At 40.0% G+C, this 18,240-nt stretch overlaps 1 protein-coding gene across 1 annotated transcript in view; it reads left to right on the top strand.

Annotated features, from left to right (window-relative positions):
• The window catches only part of COL5A3 (collagen type V alpha 3 chain), a 598,884-nt gene extending 588,904 nt beyond the window's left edge, over positions 1-9,980 (top strand). Inside the window, exons 65-67 of the mRNA XM_078650321.1 lie at positions 2,875-2,943; positions 7,915-8,148; positions 9,666-9,980. Coding sequence (XP_078506447.1) covers positions 2,875-2,943; positions 7,915-8,148; positions 9,666-9,812 — 450 coding nt within the window. The 3' untranslated portion in view covers positions 9,813-9,980. The remainder of the gene's footprint in view (positions 1-2,874; positions 2,944-7,914; positions 8,149-9,665) is intronic.
• Positions 9,981-18,240: the final 8,260 nt, after the last annotated feature.

Here is an 18,240-nt window from a genome sequence, read left to right as displayed (position 1 = left end):
TCAAGCCCCAGCTGTGGTGCTGGGGCTGGGGAAAGCAACCACAGGCTCCCAGTCTGCCTGGGAGCACAACGTTGTAGCGATTTATGGCGAAAGTCACAGAAAGCCCACAGCACTTCAAATCCATTACAAATTAATGACAATAACATGCCATGAGTGAGAGGCATATAAAGGGAAAAGGTTGCCTCTACCTGTGATATACACATTGTCAGAAAAATAGACATGGTATACCAGGTGATTAGTATTTGCCACAAAATCAAAATATAGTATTCGGAGAGGGGAATATCAAAATATATATTTTACACTTTTTGAGTGTTCTCTTTAAGAAGATGTATTACTGTAAGAATGGAGACAAACCCTCAACCACCAACCTAGGTTGCATGCTTCATCATTGGGTTGCTCTGCATCTCTACCACATATTTGTTGAATCAGATGGACTAAGAGATGTTAAGAGCCCTTGGAGGTGTTATTGCCTCCTTATGATAGTGTTGGGATACAAATAGAACATAACATTCCCTATAGTTCACTAAGAGGGTTTTTGTTAGATAGAATCTATTGGAATATTAAAAAACAGTATAAATGGGGAGGTTAAAGATATTTATTGGTCCTTTAACCCCCTAATTGACATGTTTCCGCCATATTTCTCTTGCCTCGTGCAAAGTCCATGGCTTTCTACAGGACTTGGATCTCTGCCTACAGTATAGCCAAGTTCAGGTCTTTTTCTTTATCTGATGATATATAGGGCTCTTAAATTCATTGAAGTTTTCTGTGAGGGCCAGTCTGGTATACTCCATGACAAAATGTCTGAGGGCTATATATTCCAGGTGGTATCTATCAAGATAGATCTGATTATCTGTAGGGCTTTTTTCTGCAAAATACTGGTATACAGGACTACAGTATCAAGGACTATCAGGATTTCTATATTGGTGTCAAAAGTAAGGTCATATAAGGGGATGAGAACCTCCTTGGTGTCCTTAAGGTATGAAGGCATAGTGCTAATAGTTGGGCAGAAACAACTGTCACAGAGCCTGGACAGTGGTTCTAGAATGAAGCCAATCCCAGACATGACAGGTCTACCAGTGGTGATCCCTATGGTCCATGCATTTTCTGGAGTGTCTAAAAATAAGGAATGTGTGGTTCCTTAGTTGCTAAGAATTATTATGCCTGTTTGACGATCTAACTAGAATTCAATGTATCTTCCACCATATTTTTATAATTCCTAGTGGTTTGTTGGTAGCATCGTCTATTAGGAGCTCATAATTGGTAACTTCTGAGAGTTATCTTAAAGATTCAGTTTTGTACATCTCCTTCATTTGTATTACTAGAGCTCCCCCTTTGTCGATTGGCTTTATAGCCAAATCAGGGTTATATTGCAATTTCGCCAAATCCTCTCTTTCTAATTTAGAGAGGTTATTAAAATGTGTGTGTCATTTGTCAATATGGTTTTTACTTTGGTGATTACCACCAGGTTATAATTCGAGAGGGAAGGTAATGTATCAGAGTTTATAATGATTATTATGTGCCACCAGCTTGTACGGTTTTGTTGTTTGTGAGCAATCTTTCTTATAGACTGCATGTTGACAGAGAAATGTTTCTGTATGTTTTCACCAATACTTTTTCCCCTTTATGTTCACCCATTTCTTTTCAACTTATGGAAGGGATGTTGACTTTAGAACTAGGCACATTTTTCTTTTAATGCCTGAGGTGGCCATATGCAATCACATGCAAAATCAGTGAGTTTATTGAGATATGCATTTAGCTATAGTAAGTTAAAAAGGTGATCTAAAGTGGCAATGCCTCATTGGTCCCCAAACCACTGCACAATTACTACAACATTATAAACGGGTTGTGTTGCTCCACTTTGCTGCTGGAAACATACCTATTTATCTGGTTCACCTCCAGAGCAGTTGTGTGCATTTTTAGCCTAGTTTCACTCTTTAGGTGAATCAAAGAAATGGGTGGATTCCACCCAATTCGATTTTCTGTAAATTTGATTGCTCCGCTCTACTTGATTGTCCTGACAAAACACAAGTTACAGATGTGAAAAAAGACCGTTTTAAAAGCAGGAGGAGATATATGGGTTCATCTAGCATTTGGTAGAATGATGCATCCTTCATCAACAGTGGGTGCACTTTTCTTCCAAACTTAGATGTGAGGAAATTGCTGGGTTTCTAACGGGAGACACAGCTGGATCTGTTAGTGGAAACATGTGACCTGATGGTATATCCACTGCAAGACTGACTGTTTATAGTGTTGTCTTCCCATTCTATTCCCAACCTATGTCGATTTAAGGCAACAAACATTTGCGTTCTCCACCAGTGACCCAATATTTGAGGAATAGTAGTCTGGGGTAGGGAAATTGCTCAATGTCCCACATGCACAAGGGTAAAACACTTTGTGGGCTATTGTTACTTTGTTCTGCAAGAACAAATTCCATAATTGGGAGTTTTTTTAGCAGAATAAAATCTTTGGACTGTAGGCACTTTAAGGATGGCACCCACTTGGCAAAGCGTCAGTGACTAGCAGGCGGGGATCTCTAATCTGGGAGTCAATCATCTGCTAGGGGAACGGACGCCATAACCTCAGCTGATCTAATGGCCTGCTCTTCTGCTAGTCCAGTCATTGTACTTTGTCGAAGGACTCCTTCAACTTCATTATATTTCGTCAATATTGCTTTACATGAAAGTTCCACTGATATAATAAGAGGACATATACTGTTGTACCAATTGACCTGATGATGTACTATGAACATCAATAGTGTGCTTATTGCTTAATGTGACATAAGGTCAAATTAGCCGTTATGTATTGGAAGGTTGAATTGCAGCCCGCCATCTTGAAAGGAGGCATCTAACAGTGTGCGAACTCTCTTTGTATCAGGTCAAACTTGCTTCCTGGACAAGGGACAAGCCAGGGAACTGGTACAGCACATTTAAACGTGGCAGACAGGTACAGTGCAATGATTTCCTCAGTTAATAATATTAACTTGTATTTGTATTTGTACTGGGATTTATAAAGCTCAGGAATCAGCCCCGAAGGGGTATCTCCGCGCTATTGTAGCAGGTAAGTCAGATAAGCATGGGCAGACATGTTTAAGCTCTGAATAATGCTGTTTTCAAGAGTTTCCTGAAGCGGAGTAGATTGGAGCATTTGCTCAGGTCCTCGGGCAAGGTGTTCAAAAATTTTGAGGCTAGATGGACAACGGTTTTGCTTCCGGTTCTAAACTTCTTAAACCGGGGTACCACCAGCAACCCTTTACTTTCCGATCTAAGATGGCGATTCGGACAGTAGATTTTGAATTAGTCTGACAGGTAGCTGGAGCTCGCACCATATAAAGGCTTTATGGGTGAGACAGCAAAGCTTGCTTTAGTCATAGCAAATCACACCGCACATATGCCATTTATAAGCAATGCAAATAACAAATATTACTAATACCCAAATGCCATTACATAAAGGACCAATTTGAATAATTAATAACAATTCCAATGTAAGTTCTCTAATGTTTTTTCTCAACTTTGATAGGTTGTATAACGCCAACCATGCTAATCCATAGCCATTTCAACTTGTACTGTTGTGAAAATTGTGATTCGTATTAATGAATATGCATGTGTTTAGTGTGTACTTTGTTTTATGATTAGTTAGCCAGTTCAAAGAAAAAGAGAGGTGTGTACAGTTTGACTCCTGATTTGTGTTCTGCACCAATGCCCTTGACTAGAGGACCTGTAGAAGTGATGAAAGTGATTGGTCGTGCGTGGCCGGAGATGAGACTAAGGGTAAATAAATACTAGTTCTTAGGAAAAAGCTTGTATAGGCATTGCACTTTTCAGTTTTTTTCTGAAAAATGCTTTATATGGCTATTTTTCCAAGATTAATTTACTTTAATGAGATGGTGGGGACTTGGGACTAGAGGCGTCAAGGAACACACCCCCTGAATATAGGGTAGGGGTGGAAGGAATTTAGCCATTGGAGAATTTAGCCAGAATATGAGAAGTGTAGTCAGTGATAACAAGGGCAATGTGTCACTCAGGTCACAAATATTGACATCTTTTGACTGGTGCCCCACTGCTCAATTAATATCCTTGTAAACTTCCGCATTCATCCTAATGTAAAAGTGCAGCTTTTTTTTTTCTTTGTCCTCATTAGCCTAGGTAAGCGGGAAGGCATTGAAAGATAGTCTTTCGCTTGCTTGACCTAAGTTGGATCACTATATGCCTTGCTATTTCATACTCCGACCATAGGAGGCCTTATGCAGTACCCGAGCCTTTCATCCCGACAGCCACCACTGGAGTCCTAATAGATATCAGGTATTGGGGGGGATCACCGAGGACGGTGAGTCTCAGGCCTCGATTCTGCCAATAAAACAAACATTGGAACAGATAGAGGAAGGAGATCCATCGCCTGGCAATATGAGTATACAAGTCAATAGCAATAACCTGTTGGAAGCTCAGCCTACAGCACATTTGGTTGCTACAGGGGACATGGCCAGTTCTCACCCTCAAAGTAACGCACAAGACCTGATTCAGCCACAAACACTGCCGCAAACACAAGCACAATCAGTGTCAGAACTGATTCAAATACTGACAATGGAGGTAAGAAGTAGATTTGAGACTTCAGAGACAAATCAAAAAGAGATTAGGATGTCCTGCGACAGCTTGGGAAAAAAAATGGATGACATCACCGAGAGGACAATACAGCTAGAGTGTACGGTAAAAGATCTGTGGATTAGTGGAGTGGTGTGGCTCACTGGTTAGAGGCGGCAGACCCGGAAGCAGAGAACCGCCCGGGACCAGGGTTCAATTCCCGACGCGGCAGGGTCGTGGACCAGGGTCAGCGGACTTGATAATTCTCACCTCGGTGCCTACTCTAACCAGGGATCACACTCGGCAACTCTGGGCATTAGCTTGCCTCATCTCTACAACGGCCCCCCACATTCGCCGGGGATGCCTGGTTTCACCTTGGAGATACCCAGTGGGGACCATCTCACAGGGATAGCCAGGACGGGTTCCCCAGCGGTCTACAGCGCCACGACGCCTCAGGGCAGCAGTGCGCTTTACAAGCCACATACATTTACATTTACATCTGGAGGAGAAAACTGAGGCGAACCAAAATAAAATTACAATCCTAAAGGGGAATGAGACTATGCTTAAAGAAAATCTAGAATCGTTGAAAAATCACCAAAGGAGAAATAATCTTCGATTTCTAAGAGTACCGGAAGGATCTGAAGGGGAGGATATAAGAGCTTTCGTGGTGCAATTAACTAAGCAGGGAGTACAGGTAGACATATCGGAAGAGGATTTAATTCAAGATATTCAGAGAGTGCATAGAGATCCCTTTAGACTTAATGCAAAGAAACCCAAGCAAAGGAGAGTTTTAGTCAACTTCCTTACTTATAAAGTCCAGGAACAGATACTCTCAAAAACCTTAAAACAGAAAACCCTATCATTAGACGGAATGATTTTTGATATTAGATTAGATGTGTCTCAGATAACGGCTAGTAAACAGTGAGAGTTGGGGAAGTTGATCGAACCTTTCAGGAAACTTGGCGCAATGGCGCAATTAGGATTCCCTGCCAGCCTGCGCGTCATGCATAACAATAAAATGCAGACCTTTCGAGTTGTAGAAGAGGCTGAAACATTTTTGGAATCAATATCCTTTCCGAAGGAAAGATAAGAAAAATGGAAAGTGATGAGAATGGTTTACCTCAGGTTAAATCTCAGGTTCTAACCCCCTTTTTTTTTAGCTTAACACATAAGCTTGTCTTTTCAACTATTTATTAGATGTGTTTGCGCAAGTGGTAGGTGTTCTACCTACTTATTCTCTTTCTTTTCTTTCCTTTGGATTTTAGTCACAAGTGCTGGCGTGTACCGCAATTTAAGCCATGCATATACACGCTATTTTTTTTATTTTTTTCTCTTCTTTTTCTGTTCCTTATTTTTAAGTTATCACATTTTTTTCTTTCTCACTGGGAAAGGTTAGTAAGATATATCTCAAGTCCCGGGAAGACTCCTCAGACATATGCCATGAAGGAAAAAGGAAAGGGGGTTTTCCAAGGGAGGGAAAGGGTAGGACACAGTTAAGGGTGTGGGAGCATAGGGAGAAAATAAAAAAAAATATTTGTCCTTTATTAGTGCTTTGCAGTGCCGACTATAGGAGAGTGACAGGTGTAAGGATTAGACCATGAGTACCACTAGGGAGGTTCAAATAAATATACTCTCATGGAATGTAAATACTAGTAAAACAGAGAAAGAAAGAGTTCTACAGTACTTAAAAGATGCCTCGGCTCAGAATATAATTTTGCAAGAGACACACTTACCAAAAGAAGAAACTATGGAGATTTTAACTATAAGAGGTGTGGCAGTTCTTGTTAAGAGTAACCCCCAAGTAATAGTTAAGGATGCTAGAATGGACAATCTAGTTAGGTGGGTAATTGTGAGAATAAGATGCCACAACCAGCTATTTACAATAGTCGGCTATTATGGCCCAAACCTAGATGATCCTAATTCATTTAGCAATTTACTGGTGGAGCTATTAGACTTTCTTGATCCAGTGATTATGGCCAGTGATTTTAATGTGGTACTGGACGAGAAATTAGATCGTTCAACTAAAAGTAGAGCTGTGACCCATAATAAAACGCGTTGCTTAATTAAAAACTCAATAAAAAATCTGGGCTGGTGTGACATTTGGCGGGAGAGGATGGGTGGGCTAAAAAACTTCACGTTTAATAATATAAAAATACAAACATCAATCAAGAATAGATTTCTTCTTAATAGATCAAGGTTTAAAAGAGCAGGTCAGGGATGTCAGCCATGTAGGATCCCACTTATCAGATCACTCGGCGGTGACCTTACATCTGGCATTGTTAAATACTGCATCCCAAAAAAGATGGACTATTGATCGTACTATACTGGCTGATGAAGCCAGTATGGAAGAGCTTAAGCAAGATTCCCTTCTATTCTTTGAACAGAACCAAGATAGTGCCCTGTTAGGGGTAGTATGGGATGCCTTCAATGCCTTCTTGAGAGGAAGGATTATGTCGATGCAGACTTTCAAACATAAACAACGAAAGGCAGAGATAGCTTCCATTGAAGAAAAAATCCAGATGTTACAATGTAAGGTGGATGTATGACGGTACAACGCGTGGTATTACCACGCGTACCTTTACAACGCAGGTTTTACAATGCAAGTCGTTACAACGACTTGCATTGGGGGCGCTGGATAGTGAATAGTTTAATTTACTATTCCAACTCCAGTCCCCGTGGATAGTAGGGAAGGTGTTGGATAGTAAATTAAACTATTCCCTATCCTAGAGCGCCCTCCAGCGAAAGTCGTTGTAACGACTTTCGTTGTAAAACCTGTGTGGTAATGGTACCACGTTGTAAAAGTTTCGTGGTAAAGGATGTTTACCATGTAAGGTGCGTACTCAGGAAAGGGCGGAGAGGAATGAGCTGAATGCTATTGAAGCCTTGAGAGTGGAATTGAAAGGCATCTTGGAGGGAAGAGTACATGAGAGATGGAAGGGAAGTAGACTGGCACATTTTAATTATGGAGAGGGTTGTGGCAAGCTTCTTGCCTGGAAGATAAAAAACGATCAGGCAAGAAATCATATAAAAGAACTGAAATCAAATGGGTCAGTACCTCTAGTTAGATCAAGGGAGGGGATAGAGGAAATTTTAGTGAGCCATTTTGAATCAGTGTACTCGGAAAATCTAGCCACTAAGGGTGAGGAAGTGAAAGAATGGTTAGGTCAAGATATTCGATATTCCTCGTAGGTTGTCTGAAACACAAAGGGAAAATCTAAATAGTCCAATTCTAGACTCAGAAAAGTGCAGCTTTTGTATTGCTGAAAAATAAGAATGAGTATGTTTTGAGAAAACAAAAAAGAATTTTCAAGTCTAAAAACAAATCTCCTTGTTGTCATAGTTCTTTTACTTAGATGCTGATGGCAATCCGGTGCACATTGTTCAGCTAACCTTCTTAAAACTACTGAGCGCTACAGTTCAGCAGAACTTTACCTACCACTGTCAGCACTCAGCAGCATGGTACGACTCCACCACAGATAGCTATGTGAGGTCCTTGAAGTTCATGGGAGCGAACGACGAAGAGCTGTCCTACACAAAGTCACCAGACATCAAAGCCCTCTACGATGGCTGCCAGGTATGGGTCTGTTTTATTATCGTACCTTTATCTCTTGCCAACAGACATTTTGAAGAGGTTTGTAAAGCACTGTATTACCATTATTACATCCTCACAGTTTTTAGTGCTGTTTAGCATCTATTCTTTGCAAAGTAGCTAATATAATGACTGAAACGGTAAGTTCCTATAGACAAACTGCTATTGCACCGATGGTCATCAGATCATGAAAAATAGTCTTGATACAGTTCAAATATATGGTTAAAGAATGGAATCTGAAAACAATTCAGAAACTACTGGGTTGTTCATAAGGCAGAAATAATGCCCAAGGGTGATTACTTTGAGACCCATTAGTTTTGTTTCATTAACTTGATATGGAATTTAAAAGTTGCATTGCAAATGCACTGTAGCACATCTACAAACACACATCTGAAAGGTATATTGTATTGGAGTCAAAAGCAATAGAGGCTTAGTAGAGAAAAAGCATGCAGTTGGTCACCACAATATCTGCAATGTCTGGAACATTCAAATTTATTTTAAAAAATGACTTGCTCCATGCTAGTTTCTGGGTTCCATCAAAAAGAAATGCAGCATCCAGAAATGGCAACAGGCATTCATAAAAAGATTCACCAACGAATGTATGTTCAATCAAAGAGATATTCATTGTGTAAACATATTGTCTTGAATTAAACAAAGAATCCACGACATCCCCAATGATATACTGATTAAATCTTATGAATTCCTAAAAAGGGGTACTGATATCTTTCATTAAAGTCCTACTTTCAGACTTTCTCATCTCTCTCTTTGTTGAATAAGAAAGGTGATCAATTCATAAGGCAATTACAATTAGTGAAATCTCAAAAGAATAAAGTTCAAAACAAACTAACGGTCTAAAAATATTATCAATATTCAAAACATCATTAACCTAATTCCCAGAGAACCCCAACACAGCCTGTAACTACCCCATAGACAAGAGTCCACATATTTTCTTATGTGGTCCTTATTTTGCTTTTTTGGGTAATGGTGTCGAAGTAAAATAAAATAGGAGACTGTGATCATGTGATTGTTGGAAATGAATCACCAATTGCAAATTTTTCTGTATCGGACCACAATCTCCAACATTGCTTTGAAGCATACATCATTTTGCTGCTCCGGAAGGCAGTGAATTGCTCCAGATTCCATACTATCATCGGAGGAGAAGGGAAAAGATAATCCCAATGAAGGGCTTAGAGAAAATGTCAAAGATTGGAGGAAAGTGGAAAGCAGATTTATGAGGAAATAAGCTAAAAGTTGCACAAACCTAATAGAAGGCAAACGAGATACCCTATTGCTAAGAGGTGATAGCAAGAATGACACGATGTTTTGTGGAATCTTGAACATACATGCAACTCTCTTTTCTAAAACCATTTATTTTGTATTTATTGCATTACTAGAATAAAAACTTAAAAAAATATTTAACAATGTGAAGTGAATGAATGTGTCTCTAAATAATTTGTTTAGATAAACTGTTAATATCACCCATTTGTATGTGCTTTTTCCAGCACCGAAAAGGCAACGAAAGGACAGTGCTGGAATTCAGGTCATTCAAAGTTGAGCAGATGCCACTCAAGGATGTAGCTGTCTTAGACTTTGGCGACACCAACCAAAAGTTTGGATTTGAAGTGGGTCCAGTGTGTTTCAATGGCTAAATTCTACAACAAAGGGATTGTTCACTAAAGCAAACACACAAAAACTCTGTGAAATACTGCATCAATAGCCACTCGTGATATTTATCTCTTTGTTCGTAACTGTGGGGAATTTGTGGTATGTATAATTACTAGTATGCAAATTGTTCACCCTTGTAGGGTTTGAAGGGTCATATGACCTAAAAGGTTCAATGGCTTTCAACCTAAGAAAGTCTTTGGCAGTGTCTTGTATTATAAAAATAAGAGAATGAGAACAAAATATATTTTATGTGCCATTCAACTCTCTGTGTTGGGGAGATCAGATGACTACCCCCTAGCAAAGATGCAATGGTTAATTGATTCTGATGGAACAATGTGCAGTTTTTTCAATGACTTGTCGTCATTCTTAGTGGAAACATTTCATTTCTGCAATCATTTTCAGGGAATTTGGTGCTTTTGGATGGTGCTCTGAGTACATCACTGGCAATTGAAGATATCAACAGAAAACAGTGAAGAGAGTTAAGGCATGCGGTGTGGCCAGCGAGCCACACTTCTGCTTCATGCCTGGCCTCTATATTTCAGATGCACTAGGAAGTGGTCTTCTCAAAGTGGAGGATTCACTTTTATCAGGATACTGGAATGCAGAAAGCAGAAGGCAGGAATAAGCAGGGTCCATGGATACAGACATAGTGATTATTAAATATACATGTTACATAAACGCAATACACTATAAAGAAAAATGAGGCACAATCAACTTACTAAGAATGGAAGGAAGAACAAAAGCCTTTATGGTGAGGAAGTCAAGACAGAATACTGTTAAATGGACAGCTTTCAGAAATATACATGAAGCCGTATCATCCTTCTCATCGAATTTGGAAAGCATCTTAATGGCAATTATATGTATTCACTGTGTGCTGAGGTCTTTAGTTACCACTTTACAGGCCTAATATGTCACAGAAATAAAATGAATCATTCAATTTTCCATCGCCAGTGATGAGACCAAGAAATTACACTATTATCAATCTTCTTTCTTCGCGTACACAGATTACGGCATATCAAAACATTGCCTGTTTGGATACAACTGACAAACTTCACCAAAATAACTTCTATTTTAAGTTTGGATACATTGGTTGGTAAATCCCTTGTATTTACAAATTAGGGACAGTATTTCAAATGCTAATGAGAAAATTGAGGTATTAAGAATCAAGACTTCGAAATGTAGTCTTAAAATTCAAAGGACTTGGCCCTCATTCACTCACTAGTGTGAGGATTAAATTAATTTCTTGGACACTGTTTCCAACCAAATGATAAAATGTCTCAATGATAGCCCATCTCACATACCTTGAAATTTCAGTTTCGCATTGTACATCCATTCTGTAGGTAAAATCTGACCACTGCTAGGATTGTATTAATTGGGCTAGCATCACTCTGAGGCACTCTGCTGTTAGGATTGTGCATCTTATTTTGTCAAAGTGATGGAAGAAACCCCTCTCTAATTGGTCAGAATAAAATGACATCATAACAATTGCTAAGTTGATGTGGATGACCTTAAACACAAATTGTGTCAGTGTCGTAGCGACCATATCTGCAGATGATGATACTGGCCCATGGTATGTTGCAAGATGTTACTACACTATAGATTTATTGATTTTCTTTTCTCATTGAAACAGTTTTGGGATCAGATAATGTGGCTAATATCACGTTGGAGTATGCTCCCAATATCTTCACTCTGGTCATCATTTGTGCATTATTTTGCCCGGCTTTATCCAGAAAGTGTCAAAAGACGATGATTTCAATAACCAGCTGTGGTTGTCATCCATATAATTCAAACCTCTACTGACTTTACTTAGTTCTTAGAAGTACATATTTGTATGACTTACTTGTGAATTCTCAAGAAGGAAATATTTGGATTTCTTATTTGAGAACACTCTGTGTCATTCAGGTCGTACCCCTGCAGTTTAAATACCAATTCAAGGTTTGAAACAAATAAACTTTCTCTTTTATGGAATCTATTGTTTTTGGGTTCCCTAAATTAAATTCTTTATTAATGTATCCTGCCTGTTTGAAGTATATATGACCTGTATATCTATGGTACAATACTCTCTTAGACTTGATTTGAAAGGGTATTGTAGCCACCTTTATCTCGATTGAGTCCTACATTCAATCTTCATGAAAAGCTAATTCTATAGAATTTCCTGTAAATAGCAATATACAACTTGATTATACACCCCGGTAAATAAAAGTCAATCATTTTTCACTGGTCCTGTCAAACATTTCCAACATCATTCTTTGTTGATTCCGAAAGCGCAAGGTATACAGTAATGACACAATAACCCTCTTGACAATGGCACTTTAAAACCCTACAGTGACAAAAAAAACTCTGATACACATAGCAACGTACACTAGATTGTGCTGGAGAATGGACATCTTGTGTAGAAAGGCAAAACCACTAGCAACCAAGAAATGCACCTGAAAACTATTGTCTGGTTACACAACAATTAAATATCATGGAAACTGACCATATATAGAAGGCAAGGGAATTGTCTTCAGCTCCAAAGCTATCAATATTATTTCCTATGACATCTCGCCCATATTGGGCTTCTTCTTTGAAACTGTGGTGGGGAATAACAAAGAATAATGATTTGCCTACTGCACACTCTGGGAGAAGGCCCAAAGATACTCAATGTGACATGGGTTTTAGAAGGTATTGGAAACCTTAAACGTTGTTAACGGCTTGACAGTGTCTCACATACAATAAAAAATCTATTAGTTTCTAATTCTTCTTGTTTTTAATGTTATTAAGCTCAGCTCTATGAGAGCTTTTGACTAAAAAAGGAAAAGGAAAAAGCAAATGTGAGGAATAGCCAATCACTGCAACATCACTGAAACCTCAACATATGCACTAGTGTCTCAAAACACAATCAGAATCCCATTTTTGCTATCCTGCAATACATTTGCATATGTAAATTCCAGTATATCCCAACTGCCATAATCATATACAGAAACTCATAAAGCCGTAAACAGCCATAAAATGGCATATATTTAGATATGGGGACAAGGCCGAGCAAGTGCAATCTGCATTTATTTTCAGGAAGAAATCCTGCTTTTAAAGGTGTGCAAAGGCAGGCGAGCCTTCATCATCAACATTGTATATACCGCAAAAATGGCAAGGCAGGCAAAGACGTTAATGGTGCACTGTGGTGCCATAGCACTTTGCCGATTGCATATGGTGCTAAGCTTCGGGATAAGAATTTCCTTATTTGAAGCACTGGAATACTTTCTAAGGTTGCATGTTTTACAAAGGGCGGAGAAAAGACAAGAATCAGACTGGGAGTGGTTTCTGTACCTATTTATCCTTGAGGTAGTATTGGGCATTTTCAACAGAGTTCCTAAAAGAAAGAAAGAAACTAAGAATGAGCTGATAATGTTATTGATCCAATCTCTAACTACAATGCATCAAACCAAGAGAATGGTCTCAAAGAAAACTGCTGTAATTCCTCTAGTACATGGGGAACTGTGTGAAATCTAAAATATAAAAGGAGAAGGAGCCCGTGCAACGACATCAGATACACCGTAGAACTAAATGCTACATTCAAGTGTGTCAATTCATTATCATTGTCATGGGACGCCTCTCATTATTGTGTTGATTTCACAGCTCTACCATGGGAACCTTCCTCCCACAATATAAGACTCATGCTACAACCGGTTGAAACCACTCTACTATGTCAAATATATATATGATTTAAAATAAAGATTTAACTCTACTGTGCCAAATTCTCTACACTCAACGGAAAATGTGGCACTCCACAAAAGCTAACCCAGGAATATTATTAAGGGCAATCCCACACCACTGTGTCAAATTTAAAGAATATATTTGAGTCTTTGTGACAACAGAAAATTGCTTCATCATGGAATCAAAAGGAATATATAAGATGAGTAATCACCAAATCAAGAAGTGCAGTTTAAAGCCTAGACAGAACGCCTGGGGCACAAGATATAATATCAAGTTTGCTTGAATATGCTGATAATAGAATGGCTAAGAAAATTCTCCTTTGAATGCATGTACATCCATGTAGAACAAGGATAACACTGTAGTTTAATCTGATCAGAATTCAACATCGATTGAAAAATAGCTGAACAAGGAACAGCGCACTTTGATGCTTAAGATGCATAGCTTACTCAAGTGCAAGAAAGATTATGCCAAGAGCGTGCAGGCACGCGCGCGAGCTCACACACGTGAAGTCCCAAATTCATAGCCTTACCAGGTGCATGGACCAATCAGTGTCCAGACATTAGCCCATGCGTTGTTACCATTGAGCACAGCTCCCCAAAAGTGTGGGATGTGGACCTTCAAATCATCGCCCTCTTCGGTTTCAAGAGCTGTTGAATATGCCCTCCTCAATGACCTTAGTGTCACTGAACACTGACTTCCAAGCCGGCACTCCCCAACCCACTCTCAGTCTGCCTTGTTCCCTTAGAAGTGAAACGGTGACCTCATGTTTAAACCAAAGCAACAAATATTTTGATGTGTTTAACTTGTTTTTTTATGGTGCTAGCATTTGATATACCAAATCTGTATTAAAGACTAAACTCCAACCGAATTTCAGACTTGCGTTTTTCTTCTAATTTATTTTAAATTGGATGTGCTGGTGTTGCATCGGAAGTACAAAGGAATGGTTTGACTCTGGTGTGAAAGCGTTCCCATCACAAGCAGAACAGCCCTACGAGGTCAGCAGCACGAGCTTGTTTGCACACACAGAAAGGGCACAGTACAGTCACAAGCAGTGCACGCTTCCGTCACAAAAAAGACCTGTGCGGAATATGGGAGGCTGCTGTGCAGGGTTAAAAACACCCCCACACACACATACATAAAACCAATGCAACAGACCAGGCAGAGGCAGTTCGGGCTTAATTACACATGACATGTACAATGGTCCCAGAGGTAGTGTACCACCCACAGTGTACTACCCACACAAAAGCATATAGCAGGAGCAACATGGCAGGGCCAAGGCAAGCATTACACACAATAGATTCAGTATGGGCAGTAACAGTTCAACATTGCAGCACAAGCAGAACAGGTGCTGCAGTGGGTAGTAGTCACCCACATTTCCCTCACACATACATAACTGGTACAGCATAGAGACTATCCAGACAAGCTGCCCTTAAACAGCACAGTCAGCAGTATTTTCAAGCTTATCTCTCTCACACACACTTCCGAGCACACACACGCACGTGCACACATACAAACACACACAAACATACGCACACACACACATACACGTGTTACCATCCTTGTGGGCACTATGTGTGATTGGGAAACATCACTTACAATGCAACTTTTACCACGCAATGCTTTTACATCGCAGCTTTTACAACGCAAACCATTACAACGCATTGCGCTGGGGGGCGCTCTAGGATAGGGAATAGGTTAATTTACTATCCAATAACCTTCCCTACTATCCACGGGGACTGGAGTTGGAATAGTAAATTAAACTATTCACTATCCAGCACCCCAAAGTGCTATGCGTTGTAATGGTATGCGTTGTAAAAACCGCGATGTAAAAGCATGCGTGGTAAAAGCATGCGTTGTAATGTCGTACATCCTGTGTGGACACCTGCCTTGTGGGGACTAACCTTTCCCAATGATTTTAAAATATAAGAATAACAGAAAAATGTTAAGAAAAAATTCATTATATAGAATCCTGCTTCAAATCTGCAAATATATTATTATTTAATAGCGTGCACAGAACTATCTTTGTGGGGACTTTAATGTGTTACCATCCTTACAGGGACCTACTCAATAATTGTCATTTGTGATTGAATACATTCACAAACAAATGGCTGCATGGTATTTTTTACTGCTATATCTATATTTCATGATAGTTTAAACATATATAAATAGCACTTTGTGTCCTGTAAGCATTTAGCAAACGGATTTTGATGATAATGCATTTCTCAGTAGAAACTATACTATATAAAGTCCATGGAAAGGGATTCACAGATATCCAGTCTATTTCTGAGTTCCCACAAACATTAAGGGATAAGGAGCCAACGAATAGTTAAATTAATGCATAGCACATACACGCATGCACGTGCACACACACACATACACACAAACTCTCTCTCACCTGGAGAGAAACAGTGGGAGTTTTCATCAAAGCACAGTTATAGCAGGGGTAGTGTCAGGGCAGTCTTCACACTTAGAGAAAATTAAATAGGCGTGCACACATGTACAATAGAAAGAGAGGAGTGAAATGTAAGCCTTGCTCTGAAACAGAGCACAGCACATGAACAGTATAGTCAGCAAGTGTGCAGGTTTACTGGAAAAATAATTCACTGCGAGGAGAGCAGTACTGCAGTTTTCCTTCAGAGAAGGCACAAGCTCAGCACAGGCAGAACTGGGTAAAACGAATCTCACACACATGGCACTAGCGCATCATTGACAACAGCAGTGCTTGCTTCCCTTTTCCGTACTTTGCAAGTACAGGAAAGGCAAGGCAGTATGTATGGATGTTGTGCTGATGTAGCACAAACCTAGCTAAAAGGAAGTGGAGCACTGCACAGATTCAGAGGCACATATACAGACAATGAGTCATTGGAGGCGTAGCTGGGTTCTGAGAGTGGAAGTGGACTTCATTTGCATAACATTTATTTTGAAGAGATGTGTCTTCAACTTTTTAATAAAGTGGAAGAGGGTTGAGGTAGTTTTAGGGATATTTGGGCGTTGTTCAAGATCCTAGGGGGCAGATTTATGTTAACTGGCGCATCCCCAGGGATGCGCCAGTTAACATGCGCCACAGTGCGCCACTGCTCCGCCACCCATGGTGCGCCGCATTTATGATGCGGCGCACCATGGTGCAAGACAGTGAGGATGCGTGACGCATCTCTCGGCGCACGGGCGGCGCATTGCAGGAGTCATGTCGCAAGTGCGACATGACTCCTGCAATGCACAGGAGCCTCCCATTCAATGCATGTTGCGTCACCCTTACGCCTGCTTCAAGCAGGCGTAAGGAATTGACGTAGAAAGTGACTGAGTGAAATCTCATAGATTTCACTCAGCCACTTTTAGGAGGCGTTCCTGCGCAGGAACGCCCCCCCTGCGCAGGAACGCCTCCTCATGGCGCAGGGCTTTCCAACGTGACGCATCTCTTAGATGCGTCACGTTGTAAATATGGCGCATTGTTTGCGCCGCCGTTGCGTCACATTTAGTGACGCAATTGCGGCGCAAGGAGGCGCAAGGCCTTCATAAATCTGCCCCTAGGTGTATAAATAGAGACGGCATTTGCCATGTTTGTTTTCCCTTTTTATTTTTTTGCGCTTCTTTGTCTCCAGCCTAATAGTGTGTGCTGCTGAAGTGTACCAAAAGCCACCAGACATGTTTGTCATGATGTCTTTGTTGATAATGCAGCCATTGCTAAAGATGGTCGAAGGCATGGAGAGTCAGTGGGATTCTATCAGGGTGAGGGTGACATGCATATATTTTCAGACCCTTAATGTGGCACATAGGATGCCCTTAAGGAGAGGGAGTGTGGAGCCTGTGAGACCGTAGAGTAGGGAGTTGCCATCATCCAGGTGAGAGAGGATGAGGGCTTGAACTCTGAAGACGTTTTCTGGAAGAAATAGTTTCACTTTCTCTAGTGTACAGAGCTTGCACTGGGACATGTTAGTGTTCTTGGTGATAGTTGGCTGTGTCTAGGGTGAATCCCAAAGACTTGGTGAAAGTTGGAGGTTTGAATCTGTCCAGGTTATGTTGTCGGTCTCATCATCATCATCAATAAAACTTCATTCGGTTTTTGGCAAACCATAAAAGTCACAGATAAAAACAAGATATAACATGTACTTTTGAAACACGAGTTTCAGAAAAAAGCAACTTAGCATACTTAGAGTTCATGAGGACACATCAAGGCCATCCTGATCAAATCATTTAAAATTCATTAGCATTATTAAAACACAATACTCATTCAGTCATATTTAAATATGTACATTTGTGTTACATTTCGCAGGCGTGACACAGAACGCTGTGAGTAAACATTTTTTTTTTAAGTGCATAGTGCCTTTACCCAGCGATAAAAGAATTTCAGAAACGACATACAGCCTTTGAGACAGACATTTCTCAAAGTGCATAGTGCCTTTTGAAAGCGGCAGAAAAGAATTAGAAATTCTCCGGGATTGTGAGTGATCTGTTTAGACAGATTGAAAAAAAAGAAAGACATCATTTTACAACTAGCCTCGTTAGAAAATTGTGGTAGAGATAAATCAATATATAATTTCACAAGTATATTCTGTTTGAAGTGGCCGAAGGTGGAACAGATGGAACATTTTCTGATATTCAACACCCTCAGAAGTGGTCAAATAAATTCCCTGCGTGGTTTGTCATATAGCTGACAAAAAAAGTGCAGCATGTTCAATCTATCAATCAATCAAGGGATTTGTAAAGCGCACTACATACCCG

The sequence above is a fragment of the Lissotriton helveticus genome, chromosome 1_1 (assembly GCF_964261635.1).
Source record: "Lissotriton helveticus chromosome 1_1, aLisHel1.1, whole genome shotgun sequence".
Taxonomy (NCBI): domain Eukaryota; kingdom Metazoa; phylum Chordata; class Amphibia; order Caudata; family Salamandridae; genus Lissotriton; species Lissotriton helveticus.
This window is presented reverse-complemented; position numbering and strand designations above follow the sequence as displayed.